The sequence below is a fragment of the Brugia malayi genome, assembly GCF_000002995.4.
Source record: "Brugia malayi strain FR3 genome assembly, contig: Bm_v4_ChrX_scaffold_001, whole genome shotgun sequence".
Classification (NCBI taxonomy): Eukaryota; Metazoa; Nematoda; class Chromadorea; order Rhabditida; family Onchocercidae; genus Brugia; species Brugia malayi.
This window is the reverse complement of record NW_025062479.1, coordinates 880146-895984: the sequence shown is the minus strand read 5'-3', so window position 1 is coordinate 895984 and position 15839 is coordinate 880146. Positions and strand designations below refer to the sequence as shown.

General features: G+C 28.8%; 2 protein-coding genes across 2 annotated transcripts; one reads left to right on the top strand and one right to left on the bottom strand.

Moving 5' to 3' along the window:
- Positions 1–456: 456 nt before the first annotated feature.
- Bm10157 (Uncharacterized protein) lies at positions 457–1480 on the bottom strand (the record flags this gene model as incomplete). Its single annotated transcript, XM_001895664.2, has 4 exons — positions 457–621; positions 896–1033; positions 1169–1280; positions 1422–1480. 4 exons carry the CDS (start codon positions 1478–1480, stop codon positions 457–459), a joined length of 474 nt encoding a protein of 157 aa, XP_001895699.2.
- Positions 1481–3409: 1929 nt separating this feature from the next.
- Positions 3410–4736, top strand: Bm10156 (Uncharacterized protein; the record flags this gene model as incomplete). Its single annotated transcript, XM_001895663.2, has 4 exons — positions 3410–3609; positions 3694–3824; positions 4299–4365; positions 4640–4736. 4 exons carry the CDS (start codon positions 3410–3412, stop codon positions 4734–4736), a joined length of 495 nt encoding a protein of 164 aa, XP_001895698.2.
- Positions 4737–15839: the final 11103 nt, after the last annotated feature.

Genomic DNA, 15839 nt, shown 5'->3' with positions numbered 1-15839 from the left:
TTCTCTACTTGTCATTTCTTACTTATCATTTTTTACCTTACTTATTACCATTTTGCAAAACGAGTCGACCTGACAACAGCTGTCAGTCAATAATGGATAAAAATGTTCGGAGTTTCGCAAACATGGACAGTTTGTCTTGGAAGTAATAGAACTTCAGATCGCCAAAAAATATCTTTTACTGACAATTTGTCTTGGAAATAAGATGACTTTAGACTAACATCACGACCGCCAAAAAAATATTTTTTACCGCTCATGGCACTTAAATTACTTAAATTATAAATGATATAAATAAATTATGTTAAAAAACTTATAACGAAAGGAACAATAAATATTGCTCAAAGGTTAGCATTTACAAAAAAATACAAAAAAAAAACTCGATAAAATGTTCAACTAGAGATCACAATTGCCAGTTGTTTGAATCAACGCAAGCAACAACCTCTCTCCACCGTATGATCTTCAGTGGTTCATCGCAACGATGTTCTTCAAAGCTTTGTTTTCACGCAATAATTCTAGGTGTTTCTTTTGCAGTTTAAACAGTCGAGTTTTCAGCTGGAGCTGCTCAACCGTCGCATCCAGTTCTTTTTTTTTCAGCGTCATAATCTCCATATAAGCATCACTCAGCTAAATATGTAGTTCAGAACTTCAAACAATTACTTTTCGTGAACCTCGAATTTTTTTCTCTACCATCTACTTATTTTAAAATTTTAGTTTTACTAAGACAATCAGATTTTTTGCATATTGGATTCCTGTCCCGCATAACGAGCGATAAAGAGAAAAATAAATTGAAGTATTATTCATTGACAGTAATTGAATTTCACAATTTTCCATGTTTTTATTCGAGAAATTTGAAAAGATAATCTGAGTCTAGGAAATGTTAAGAGATGAGGAGAAATACTTTTCGTAGAACATCACGGTAACTCTCAAACATTTTCTCGGCTTCCGGTTTAGTATCCAAACTGCCATCGAAATGAGCTTGCGACATAATATCCGCCAATTCCAATGGATGGTTACACTCAGGGCAAGAAGACCAACCCTAAAATAAGTCGGATTCCCCACAAATTCTGGCAGCAGTTTGCCATGAATGAAATGAAGTCCAGGCCAGGAGGACTTCTGCCATGCTTCCGTCAATGTTGAAATGCTGAAATTCCAAGAAAAACACGGGGCTCACGTATATGAAGAAGTACATGACGCAGTTGAGGTGATACAGGTGTCCACAAGGAAGGGCCAAAATATCGCTTAGTGCAATGTGTGACGAACAAAGCACACAAGACGATGCAAATCTGCAATACATTCAGCGATGTCATTAACTTTTAATTCCCAGTGTGAAATATCTGTTCCAACATGGCAAATTTTAAACTTAAAATTCAAAGTCAGTACCGGAATGACTTGCACATTTTCAGTCGTAAAAAAAGAAAAAATACTTTTTTGCATTTGTAGCCGGTGCATTTGATGTACCCGAGTTATCCGTCGCATCGGCCATGATGAACAGGAAGTTAACCGATTAGGCTGACTGAAATGGAAATAATTAGTAAGTGTTGAAAATAAAAAAATAAACCCTTATAGTAAATTGTCCAAAATGAAATGAGATCTTTGCATCTAGCTGATATAATATCACTCCATCGATCTTAAAAAGTTACAAAATCTCTAAACGGATTTAGCCCCTTTCACGACTACTAGAGTCAGATCTTCACCTTTCTGAAACACAAGATCATAAATATGGCATGTTTTTGTGATAATTGATTTCACTTCCCTCCTCAAAATAAACCACTGTCATAATGTTAATTTTCTTATGTTTTTAAGAAGTAGTATCTTCTTCTTTTCTTTTTCCACATCCTCCTATTCCATTCATTAATTTGATAATGTATAGACAGTCGGAGTATATTTTTGAAAGCTTCAAATTAAATTAAATGAAATATTGGAAGCAGATCTCTGGCTATTTTCTGATAAACGCTAATGCTACAAACTACGACAGTCACATTAGTGATATATATATGGAATTGCAAACCGGTTTCCCATGCTAAATAATCGACATATTGCTGCAGTCCTACCTAGAGGATTTCCCAGGCACACCAACATTCATTCATCTGTGCATGTTCTTCACAGAAGATTACTAATTTATCAATCTCATTTTTTTTTTTTTTTATTTTACTAATTTTCTTTTATTTTTATTTTACTAATTACTAATTTATCAACCCTATTTGAAAATCTAATATGAGGAATATGCCAAATTAGATAGATAATATATCGTCAAGTTACCTGCAGAATCATTCTATTGAATATGTTAAATTAAATTTTCGTTCTAACCATTCTCATCCTAATATTGTTATATTTTCAGAGCTAATAATAGTGCTAAATATATTAAATGATAAGGGAAAAAAAAGATGAAAGGAACAAAATTACTTATCTTTTTCGTTACGTACGTGGAGTAACACGTATCAATATACAACCAGTGAGAACGTAACGTCTAACGCCCGCACCAACCAACCAACCACCTCTCAACTAACCTAAATGCACAAATGAAATCCCACCGAGCCATTCCAGGATAAATTGCCTCATTCATGCTTCCAGATTATTCTTCACTTTGTCACGTACGCATACGTTCATTTCAAGGATAATTGGTCCTGGCACGAAAATTGTGTAGCTGTATGTTTGTGTTTGCTTGTGGATTTTTTGTTACAAGTGGTGTTTTTTTTCTCGACGAGAAATTTCAATCGATATGACATCATCGCGGGATATTTTTTTGTTATCGGAAGGTGAGAAAATAATTTATGCAAAATTAAGTAATCAGAGAGGGGTGGTCTTTTAAATTAGATATATGGAGAAAATGTCATAGATTTTACATCTGTTTAGAATTAGAAATTTCCATTTGATTTTTTTTATAATTTTTTTTTTTTTTTGGTTTTAAAATTTCCTCTACAAAACTGTTTTTACAAATGTGTTTTTCTTGCATATCATTCATATTTTTCTTTTTTTGTCAGATTTAAAATATGAAAGTGTTATTTTTTTTAGTATATTGGAAATTCCTGTCCATTAGTTATAGTTATTAGAAATGTTGATCCGCTTTGTATGGCGTATTTCTGATTGTTACAGCAAATTAGGGTTCCTTTTTATTCATATTACTGATAGCTTATGAATTCTTAGCATCCAAAAAATCTCAACCCCTACAGTTCTTTACTGGTGTAATGTTTCCATTATCGACTATTTTGAAGTTGACTATTTGAAAATTCTTATGCATGCTATTATTGGGCAAATGTGATTCAGAAATATATCACATTCTAATTTTCTAAATTTTCGTTTTAGAGTTTTTCAGATTTTTTTTAAATAGATGGTTTTGAATAATTTACTACGTGTTACTTTCATTACTATGCGTATCAGCTTTTTTGTTAATATCTTTTTTTTTCTTACAGAAATGCATGGATTGCTGTCAGTTAGCATACGCCAACTGCATATTCAAAGAATAATCACTCTGAAAGCAATTCGTTATTTCTCCAGAACTACTGCGCCACTCCGATGTAAGATTGAAATCGGTAAGGAGGCGAAAAGTTTGGTTGAGAAAGCAGCGAGAAAGATGGATCCCTTTTCCGCTGAACAAAATGAACCGATCACAAAGTTTGTTGCTTTCAAAGAATTTGTTAATTTTGGAGAGGGAGTTTGAAGATTGAAACTCTTGATTTTATTATATTTTTTTTTCAGTTTCAAACATCATATGGGCTTTCATGGCTTCGAATTATACCCAATTCAAGGTCAGGTCATTGCATGGGCTATTGTACTTGTACTTATAGCCTACTATGCCTCTGCAAAAATTGAAATCGTCATTGATCGAAGTGAGTGTTAATATCTGTTGTACTTTACTGGCAAAGTATCATACGTTATAGTCGTAACTTGTCTGTTTCTTTGTTGTATCGTAAATCCTCAAAAGATCGAGGCTGTCACAACTTGATAAGAATTATAATAAACAGATTAAGTAGTTTTGAAATAAACAAAGTTGTTACAAGAATTTTTTACTAGAAAAATCACGTCTATGTTACTTACGTGGCTGATGTCTGTGCTGCTAACACAGCTATATAATATTTGTCTAGGGGTTTTCAGCTGTTTAGTCCCCTTGAAACTTAGGAAAAATAAAGAAGTTTTAACTTTGATCACGAGCTAATTTTGCATTTTTAAATTGGTAGGGTTAGAAAGTTGAAGTACAAAAATAAGTGTTAACAGAATTTTTGTGCTTTAGTATATTCAAATTGTATATCTAATAAAAATTAGCTGTCATTTTTGCCACATTATAATGACTGTAAATTTTTAAGGCTACAAGAACGCTCCATTCACTTGGGCTACAATGAAGGATCGTGATCATGATTACGTTGCTTTCGGGTAAAAATTTCAAAAATAAATTACTTGTTGATTGGATTTTTCAAGACTCATTTTGATTCATTGATTTGGAAGTTTTACTTTACGTAACGAAGTAGCAGTGTTTCGAATGCAATAACTATAAAGGCGGTGGTATTTATTTGTCAGGTATTTTTGTTCTTTTGATGAATCATTTCACCCCTATTTTATCGAAACTTTTAAACATGTCAGACAGTGTGTCTGTGTATCTTTGTAACTATTTGCAGAAAATTTTTTTGCTAGATAAATACTCTTGTAGTTTCGAACCAAAACCAGCGATACCACGTTTGGATCTGATGGAAACACTGCAAGAGGAAATGATTGAGGAAGCAAGAAGACGTGGTACTCGTAAGTAAATAGCTTACATAACCGTCTTTTAGAGCTTTTTTCTTTCTGTATCTATTGTAATGCTGTAGCTTGTAGTGAAGATTATGTAGTAAGGAGCATATTTGGTGCTAAACTATTCACAGAGTCCTGTAATCTTACCTTCCACTTTATCTAATTTCATGTATTATTTCTCGTAACTCTTGTCATTCTGGGTTAAAAAAAAAAAAAAGAATTACTATCCAGAATTTCCGGAAAGAGTTTTAAAAACGTGCTTTTTTTGATCGAAATTTTCAAGTGTATGTAACGTATGGATTTTATTTTCATCACTGCAACCCAAAAGCTACTTTTACTTGATTGTTCAATATTTTCTGACACTGCTAAATAGTTCGGAAGGATTTTCTTTAGCTTGTCATTTTTATACTTTGACAACTTTTCATTTCATTACCTAGAATTTATGTTCATATTTTCACTTTTCTTTGTCATAAAATTGCTTTCACATAGATTAATATAAATCCTACCCATTTACTTCTTCAACTGAACTATATGGTATTCTGGATAAATCTTAATGCATTATTACAGTACTGACTGTTGAACGGTTTCATTAGTACATTGGCTGGCCTTTCTTTAAAAAATATTCAGAATGCAGCAGAGTAAGTAGTATTTTAAAAGATTTACAAAGAAAAATGTTTCAGGAGACATTTTTTAAGAAGATAAGGACTAGAAATCGAAAAACGCATTTGTATAGGATTTTCATTTCTTCCTTTTGTTTTTCGTAATTTCTCCTTTTTTCTTCTGAAACATTCAGAATTTGTTGTTTAAAAAGCACATGCTTTATGCCTGTATGCCTGTGTTGCATTGCTTCCTAAAAAAAATTATCATTTTATATCATTACTCTGTGCTTTTTCAGTGTTCCCATACATGCTGTATATTGTATAAACATCTCATAACCAACTATGTCTATTCTCACTTTAAACATTAGTGAACTTTTTTCAAAATAGCGAAGAGAAAATATAAGAAAAAATCTTGGAAACTTTTCTAAAGTGAAATCCTGCTATTGCAGCGATTTTATCCTTTCTTTCTTAGAACACGTGTTGTTTAACATGGATTTGTTAGTGTATTTTTGATGTTACACTTGTTATGGTAGAAAGTTATATCATATTCTATGTAAGTAGACATATCAAAAATTTTCGAAACTGAAGATTAATGAAAAAATGGAATAATGATAAAGGATCTCGGTAATATCTTTTAAAACTTTTTCCTTGACTTATACTCGTTTTCGGGATAATGGTCATCTAACTTTCACTATATGTTATAGTAATCAATGAAGCCAAACTGTTTAAAATTCTTAATTGAGTTATTCTTGATCTTACTATGATGAGATGATGAAAATGAAGCGAAACGATCTTCATGTCACAGTGCTACGACATATTTCCGTTTGTGAACTATTACATAATTGAATTCTTTGTCCATTTAAATATTAATCTGTTATTAAAAGATAGCATTACATCTTTATTAGAAAATACTGAAAAAAGGATATGAAAAGATCTAGCAATCAAAATACTGGTAATTTTATTTAAAAAAGAAAATCATAGCATTGAGCGGAAGTTATTTTGCAGTGAAATATATGGAATTGGTGCTTTCTTCCCGTTTAAGAAAACAGGAAAAAAAAAACTCTCATTGAGTATATTTTTCATATATAACTCAGAATACACGAATAATGAATGGATGTCACGCTATATTATGAACAATTGTTTCGTCAAAATTATTTCGTACCTATGTACCGGTGACAATTAGCCATTTTTAATCAGCATTTCTTTTTTCTTTGAAATTAAATTAAATTATGGAATATTTTCTTCTACTTTCTACCTATATTTAAAATTTTTATATTTTTAATTAAATGCTAGGCATTCTTGATTTCAGTTGATAGTTGAATATTGTCAGTTGTGTTAATTAGTTAATGACAAATATAGAAGAAGCATAATTTGCAAAGAATAAAATTTAGAACTTCTATTAGTTTAGGATGTCAACGAAAAAATCTTTTGAATTTCATTTTGCAATCAATCGCTTATATAAGTGTTATTTTTTTTAAATTTTGCAAATTTCATCATTTTATTTTGTGCTGTTACAATTTACTGATATATTTGCCTATAAAATTTTTGAAAATTTTAAAAAAGAAAGTGCAATAATTACTGAAATTGACTGTTCGCTAACTACTTTTTCTCTCATTTTAATAACCTGTTTGTACAATATATCATGAAACAATGATTATTTTCGTCATTCTATCATTTCATTTTATTGCTAAATATTTTCATCAATTTACTATTTTGCCAATGAACAATCTACGTTGTTTTTATCACTGTTTCTTTAGCTTTTTTTCTCTTTTGAATCATAATGGTATGAAAATGATCGTTATTAAACCATTAATTGTAAAAAAAAAAAAAAAAATTTATTAGAAATTTTAGACTTTTTTTTAAAATTTAAAACTAATATGTTACCGATTAAACAATTAGTCTACAACTTTAACAATTAATCATTAGGTTGCAATATAATGTGGTAGAATATAAATGGATACGAAGTGTATTTTCAAAATTTGCAAACGATCGATAATGTTATTTACAGGTTGATTGGCAATTATGCGGGTTATCAAGCGTTGAATAAATAGATGGGTTAGGACAATTAGTTGGCTACCTAATAGGAATTAAAGCAGAATCGTATCACTGATTCGTAATCATTTAGAATCTATTAAAGTTCCAATATGGCAAAACATATTCAGCTCATTAATTATGCTCTATAATTTAGTCATAGCTAATATGTAAAGTACAAATGTAAAATGTAAAGTATTTTGCAATCAATCATATTGAATTTCGAGATTTTAGTTGAACAAATGATCTTCTCCGTGTGCTAAATCAATATTATTATTTAAATTTTGGTTGAAATTCGTTTATATGTTGTTAAATTTAACAGTAAAAATTATGCTTTTTCATTTATTGACGTATCATTTGTTATGCATATTTATTATAAACAATTTAGGAAAAAATAATAACCTTTTTCACATTCAGCAATCAACAAATTTTATCAAATGGAAGGTATTAGCATTATTCAAAAAATTGTGAAAGCTATCAATGATTGGTAAAAGATGGAAGAATGAAAGATGTAATTTTACAGCCAATTAATTAATTAATCAATCAATCAACTAATCAGTCAGTCAATTAATCAATCAGAATGAATTCAGAAATTTTATCTTCAGTACGTGATCTCTTTGATGTAGAAAGAAAGTAAGGATGGGCAAGAAAAAAGTAAAGGTAGAAGAAAAAAGTGGAAAAAGTTAACAATTTTGTGGTTGATAAAAATTATGATGAATTAAAATAGATGGGGTAGAAAAAGAGAGAGAGAGGGCAAAGGGAGAGGAAGAGAGATAAATAAATACGACTATTTTCTAATAAAATAAATTGATAATGTTTGTTGGAAATTAAGTATTGAATAAATTGAACGAAAAAATATTGAAAATAAAATGAAAAACAAATTCTTATTGTATTGCCATAAAATTAGACAGCAGAATTGTTATTTTAATGTTACAAAATGATATTTGTATTTAAAAATCAAAAGATTTTTATTATCTATCATTTGCAACTATTACTATTGTAATTTTATTAACTAAAATTATATAAATTATAAGTGAAAAATGGATTTTGACAAATATTTTTCGGTATTTCTATTTCTTAATAGCAAAGAAAATGAAATATAATATTGATAAGAAATGGTTTTACCATTTCAATTATTTAAATATTGATGATAGCATATTATTACAAATGATGGATAGCATTGGTAAATTGTGATGAGCAATAATGGCATCTGTTAGTTGAACTTTGTCCCAAACGAATTCTTTAGTTTATTTGATATTTTATTTTCATTTCACTTATCGTTCATTCATTGTTTGACTTGTCAAAAGTTACCTTATCACTAAATCTTTATTCATTTCTTCCATTGTTTTACAACTTTGCTTTCCTGTTTTTTCGTTTTATTTTCATTTTTATTTTTATTTTTATTTTTTTTTTATTTTTTAAAAGTTTTTTGCCAATTTTTCTTAACCAACTGTGCTTAATTTTATTGGATTCAATTATTTTTTTTGTTTTTCAAGAGGAAAATGTTATATTATCGTTTTCTTCATTTTCATTTCATCTTATCCTATCTTCTTCACTTTTATTCTCATTAATTAGTCTTTATAAGATCACTTCTTTTTTGCACATTTTGACTATTCATAATTTTTTTTTTCGAAAAAATTGTGTAATTTAGGTTATTATAAATGTTGTAAATCGATTTTTAAATTTTGTCCATTTTATCTTAATATAGAAAAATAATAAATTTCATTCTATTTTATTCAGAGCTATAGCAAAAAACGAAATTCATTTCTTCTTTTCCTCTAAAAAGTAAACATTAAGAATTAAAAATTTTGGTTAGAACATGAATGAAGTATTCAACATAAGTAAAAAATAAAATTTTTAAATTAAAATATATTAATTCTTTGGTTTAATTCAGTGATTAAGGAACGATTAATTTATGGTTAACTACATGAATGATTTGTTAAAGAATGAATTAACTGATGAATTCTTCGTGGGATTTTATTTCAAAAAAAAAAAGATTAAAAAAATATTTTTTTTTTTTTGATTAAAAATATTAATTAAAAGTAATTTAAAAAATATTAATTAAAAGTAACAAACAAAAAAAGCAAGAAATTTTCATACTGAATTTCATAATATTTACTTCCTGAATGCATTCATCTGAAAAATTTTGTCACATATGAAATGAAAATGCGAATTAATGGAAGAATACTTTTTGCTATCGATGGCTTTTCATTTGAAACTAGAAAAATGAATGAGAAGTAAAATTGAAAATTTTAGAATTTCTTTGATCATAAAAATTTCCTGAATTATCCGATAATCTGCATTATACATTGTATCTTAACCGGACAAGTGATGTCGGTTAGGAAACTTTTCTGTTAAATATCTTACAGATTTTAGTTTATCATCCACTGATCACTTAACGTGTCACATTATCTTTATAATAGAGTTGAAACATTTGAATTATCAAAATTCTGACATACTTTAATGCAGTCATAACTCTTTTCATTACGTTACAATAAAGGTAGGAATTTTTTTTTGAATAACTTACCTTTAGAGTTGATATAAAATCGAAATAAGAATAACATTTAATTTTAAAATTATGCATAAACAATTGAATTTTGTATTTAAATTTAAAAAATAGAATTAGATATTTTCATTCCATTAATAGAAATGGTAGATAATATGTGGAGAGATCTGTGAAAGGGAAAAAAAAATAAAAACAAAAATTGATTTATGGGTATCATACAAAGTAAACAGACTTATTTTTATTGAAAGTATTAGAAAGAAAAAAACACTTTCTATTGTGTGTAATACTGAAAAATGTATAATAAAATTTTATCCATTCTGTTCAATGTATGTGAAATAATTGTTCCTATTTTGATATTTATTGATGTTTGTGATAATGCTATCAGACAGGAAATAAAAATGCAAATATGATGATGACAACAGAAATAATAATAAGAGAATAGAAGATGGCACTAAAAATAGAAATATAATTTAAAATAGCGAATGTTTAAAAATATGAATTCACGGAAGAGTTAATCGGTAGAAAAAAATTTCATTATTTTTTTCAATCAAATTTATTTTTGCTTTTTTCCTAAAAAATCTTTTATGATAAAAAGAAAAAAAAAAAAGGAAGATCACTTTATGTTAATGAATGAATGAATGAATGTGTAAACTATTAATTCATTTATGTTATCCAATAGAAAAAATGAAAAGAATTTTGACAAAATGATGCAACGAATTAGTTACGAAAACATTAATTTTTTAATGGATCTGATAGGTATACATTTTAATCTGATGAAAAGTTTATGTGTAAAAATAGTGCAAATTTGAAGTGGAAACTTAATGAAAATGGCTGAAAATATTACTTCATTACTTCAGCTTAGAAAAATATAAGCATTATTTTATACGAGAAAGTGCGTGAATGATTAAAATGAGTAGTGTGATCAATTAGAGTAAGTGTGCAAATTTGATGATGTAAAAATGCTTAATGAAGATAGCTAAAAAAGAAAAAAAAATCTGAAAGTTGTGAATTTGGAAGGAAAATTTGTAAAATTGCCATTTGATTTGATCAATTCATCATTTTATCATTGCTAATAGCAAACAGTAATATTTCATTAATATTTTTGGTTGTTAGGAATAATTAATGTAATTAGCACTTGTATAATTTACATGATATCTGCTGGTTGTAATCAAAAAATGATCAAAAATTTGCTGTTACTGTATTTGATTGGATTTTTTTTTTTTTTGTTTCTTCATTCTTCTTCATATAAGAAGCTTTAATTTGATTCAATTTGTTTTTATACTTAGATCATAACTTTTTTATTTTACTTTTTTTTTAAAAATTTTTACCTCTTCAAATTAAAGCCAGAATTAACTTGTCTGTCCGAATTTTCATTGCTATATCCATCTGACAAAAAAAGAGAGCATTTAGTTCGAGAAATTATTAGGTTTATAATAAATATGTAAAAAATTTTACCAAATTTTCATGAAAATTTTGATTCGTTTTATCAAATGCATAAAAGTGCCTTATTTTTTGGAACGATTTATCAAAATTTTCTCTCTTAAATTTTTTAAAATTTGTTTCAAATTTGTCAATCATTTAATCGGTATTGATTTGATTGCCGAGAGCGATTAGTAGCAAGTAAAAGAGACAGCTCAGCAGCAAGTTTCTCGAATTAAACAGAAATGTACGAGTTCGTGATACGTTTGTCTCCTCTGACCTTTTCCTATCCTGTTATTCCTGTTGTTCCTGTTGTTCGGGTTACCTTAAACGGTTGCACTCCTATTATCAACCCACCCATTAACAATAAACGTCCTCTTTCCCTTCCTTTCTGTTCCCTTTTCTATTTTACGAATGATCTTTTGTAACAAATCAATCAAAAATTTAATTGATTCTTATCTTCTTTTCTCTCTATACTCTCCCCTATTAACTTAAAATATTGATTATTCCATTATCAATATCAATCTCAAAATTATCCCAATTGTTCATGAACATACCCAACTCTTCATTATCTTCTCTTCCTGTTTCACCATCGAGAAGTTACCATTTCTCACTCTTCTTATTATCTTTATTTCTTCATCATTTCAAAGTAATCTTATTGATGATATATGTCAAATGCTTGATGAGGAATTAAATCGATGAAATGATATTTCTTTATCATTTCATTGAGAAATTTCAATTTGCCTTTTTCATAGTTAAATGAAATGGTTGAAACGAAGGAAGGGGAGAAAAGGATAGAGGGGACAACTGAATAAGTTTCTGAAGGTAGTTGATTAAACCTTTATGAAGTTATTCGAATAATTCTGAAATCGTGTGGCAATTTATTAGCTAGTAAAAAAAAAAATTGTGGCTCTAATTGAACTCGTAATTCTTTGTCGCCATGGAAATTATAACTATTTCTTGAAGGTTTCACATTTATTAAGCTAACATTAAGATGATCAAGCTAACATTAGAATTGGACTTGTTAACGCCATCAATTTTTCGAATTTAAAATCAAATAAAATGAAATAGGCAAATAGATGATTAAACGAAAAAGCTAACGTAAATGAAATAATGACGATATGTAAGCATAAGTGGACAAGCAATTGGACAAAGTGTTATTTTTGTATGATGCATTTTTTTTTTTTTCTTTTATTCTATTTTTTATTTTTTGATGTAGGAAAAAAAAAAAGAAATAAGAAAAGTAAGATTGTTAGAGAGGATAAAAAGAAAAGAAGCATTTGAAGTGTACTTTATGAAGGGAAGCTAATTCACTTGGTAGCTATGTAGTGAAGCAAATTTTTATATTCATTTCAACAGAGGACAGGAGACAGACATAATTTTGTTTTTTCTTTTTTTTTTTTTTACGGATAGATATTCTTCTACTGAATGAATGAATGAATGAAGAGAATCTTAAAGTGATCTTAGCAAGAAAGAAAGAAAAGCAAATACAAAGAAGAAATGGTGGTAGTACGGTATATTAAAAGAAGAAATTGTAAATTTTCTTTCTATTTCATCGTTTTTCTTTCTCTTTCTTTATCACATTTTCCTTCATCTTTCATCAAATTTCAATTTTCATCAATGATTTATCGTTATAATGAAATTTTGTTGAACAATAAATATCATTTATCAATATCTATCAACATAGATGTTAATATTCTTTAATAAATACATTTTTTCCAATTGTATTTGCATTATGAATGAAGAATGAAAGAAAGCTCTCTTTCTCATTGTATTATTTAAATATTTGAGAAGATTGGATAAAATTTAAAAGGGGTAATTAGTGTCGTAGCAATTAGTTAGCATATATATATATATATATATTTGCTAATAAATATAAATAAAATGACCAAATGACCATTATGTATAATTCATTCATATATTGATCAAATTTTAAGCTATCTAATAATGATGATGTTGTTATATTTGATGCAATAAAATGATTTCAAATTTACACATGATTATGCTAATTAGGTCCTTCTTTCCCAATTTTCATGTTCCTTGTCAGCAAATTTTGTCACTTTTTTTTCTTGCTCTTTCCTTACTAGATTTTATTTGTTTACAAATTTCTCTAAAATTAAATTATGTGCAAAAAAAAAAAAAAAAAAAAAGAAAAAGAAGTAAAAGGAATTTCTGAAGATCTTTTGCCATATGCTATAGATTCCTCTATGTGATAATTTCATTATTTGATAAAAAGAAAAAAAAATATTTTGCACCAAATAATAAATTAGAATAAGACAAAAAAAAAAAAGGTTCAATGTTAACAGAAAATTTTCAATACTATAACGTTCAAGATTTGCCAACTTGATAGCATGAACTTACTGATTTCGTTCTTATTCTTCTCACTTTGGAATAGATAATGTCTAACCTATTGACCTTTCATAAAATTATGTGATTCAATTGCTATTCGCTCATCAATATTTTTGTTCACCAACTGATCACTCAGCAGTATTTATTTCCAGAATCAGCAATTATCCAAGTACAATTAACGATTCAGGAATTCCTGATGTCTGACCTACCTCAGGCATATCGCTAGGTGATCCAATTTCCATAACTTGATACCTCTCTCCATCTACCACTACCTCATCTATATTTAACAAAATATAAAATTTCAAGGTAGCGGATATATACTGAACGGTATAGTGTGTTATTAAACTTGGGTAATTTAATTAAGACGAAGAGTGCATGTGTTATGTATGTGTATGTGTGTGTGTGTGTGTGTGTGTGAGTGTGTATGTATGTGTATGGTGGTGATAGCATGTTTCCGGATGGTCGAGGGATGGGATGTTAGTCTGTTAGGGTGTGGCGAGCCTGACGCCTTCCCCGTCTCCATGGGGCGGAGATGGGCAAGGAGACCCTGAGGCTATTAAGGCCCCTGACTAGGAATGAAACCGCCCGTACTTTTGCTCCGTTTTCATTGTTCTGGCTGCAATACCGAGGCGGAGCGAGCATCGTTCGGATATTCTTTGAGGGAAGGAAGGCCTTAGCGTCCTTGTCGGACGTTTTTTCCGAGTTTGTGTATTTGTCTGTGTGCTGCTTTGTCGGTAGTTCTAATGTGTACTGCTGTGTTGTTGGTGTAGTGTGTGTTGTTGCTGTGACATCAAAATGATGCTTAAAGTCATAGGGAGCTTAAAGCGGTAATGTGAATTGAATTGTAAGCACAGGGAGCTAATACGGTTGATGAAATTGTTAGCATAGAAGAGATGAAAAACCGGCTTTCGAGAATAGCATCATATCCTTCTTACCTAACCATACAGTCCTTCACTAATTCATTGGCGCATTTGTACTGTATATGTGAATTTTCATTCTTAATGACATATGATGACATGTCGCATTTTTCATTTTTGATTAACTTCTTATTACAGTTACGTATTCATTTATTCTGTCACGTGGAAGGGTTACACCAAAATTTTGCTGTTTATATTTGGAGATACACAGCTAATAATTGAAGATCTAAAGATTACTCAATGCTAATATTACTTAGTGACGACGTACCGTTCTGAATAGCCATCTAATCTTTTTGTAACAGATATGTGCATTCACTAGTAGATACAATACTGTGGGTAAAAAGTAGAATATCCCGTAACACTCATACATATTTGTTTAATTATTCGTTGTTAAATTATTTTCGAAATGCTCATTTTTCTGGAAATAACTCCTACATTTTTTTTTTTTTTGAGCAAAAATCTCTTTTTAAGAAAGGAAGTTTCGGAATGTTGACATACTATTATTTACTAATTTATTTGTAGAAAATCCAATGATCGAATCACCAGGGAATCAGAAGGCTTTTTGCTAGCAATTCCCACCGATAGAAAGAGCATTTCAAAAATTAATTTACTGAATGTTTGGGTATTTCTTTTAGTGCTTCCCATAAATTCTCGTTTTGTTATCTCAGCAATGTACTGTATCAGTTTAGCGTCATTTTTTCCATGCTATAAACTTCACTCAATGCAACTTTGATACTATTTTTACATTTTTTTACTCACTGAACTAATAAATTTTAAAATTTTATTTCACTCTGAGAGAAATCTGTATTTAAAGGTGTTTCAGATGACGAATCTAGGAAAGCTAAATTTTCTCTACTGCTTTTGGGATTGCAAGCAAGCATTTAGTTAATTCAATTTTTGTTTTTCCTTTTTTCTTTTCAATAGCTAAATCTTAAATAATTTATAATAAATCTATCCGTTCCTCTGCGATAATAATTTGATTATAGAAGATGAAGGAAAAATAGAATACAAAATTATCAATGAACTTTAATGATTTAAATGAAATAGGAATAGCAAAAGAGTTGAATGTCAATTTCAAAATTTAAGCTCAATCCAACATCTTCATTCTCTTCCTAATCAAATATGAATCAACGAGATGAAACAATGAATTAGTAAAAGAGAAAATGAAAAATTCTAAACGCATCATCAAACTCAATTTCAATTAACACTCTCTCCTCTAAATGGATATGAAAAAAAAAAAAAAAAAAAGAAAAAAGAAAATTGCGCCACTGTTTCAATTTATTAAATTACATTAATCAA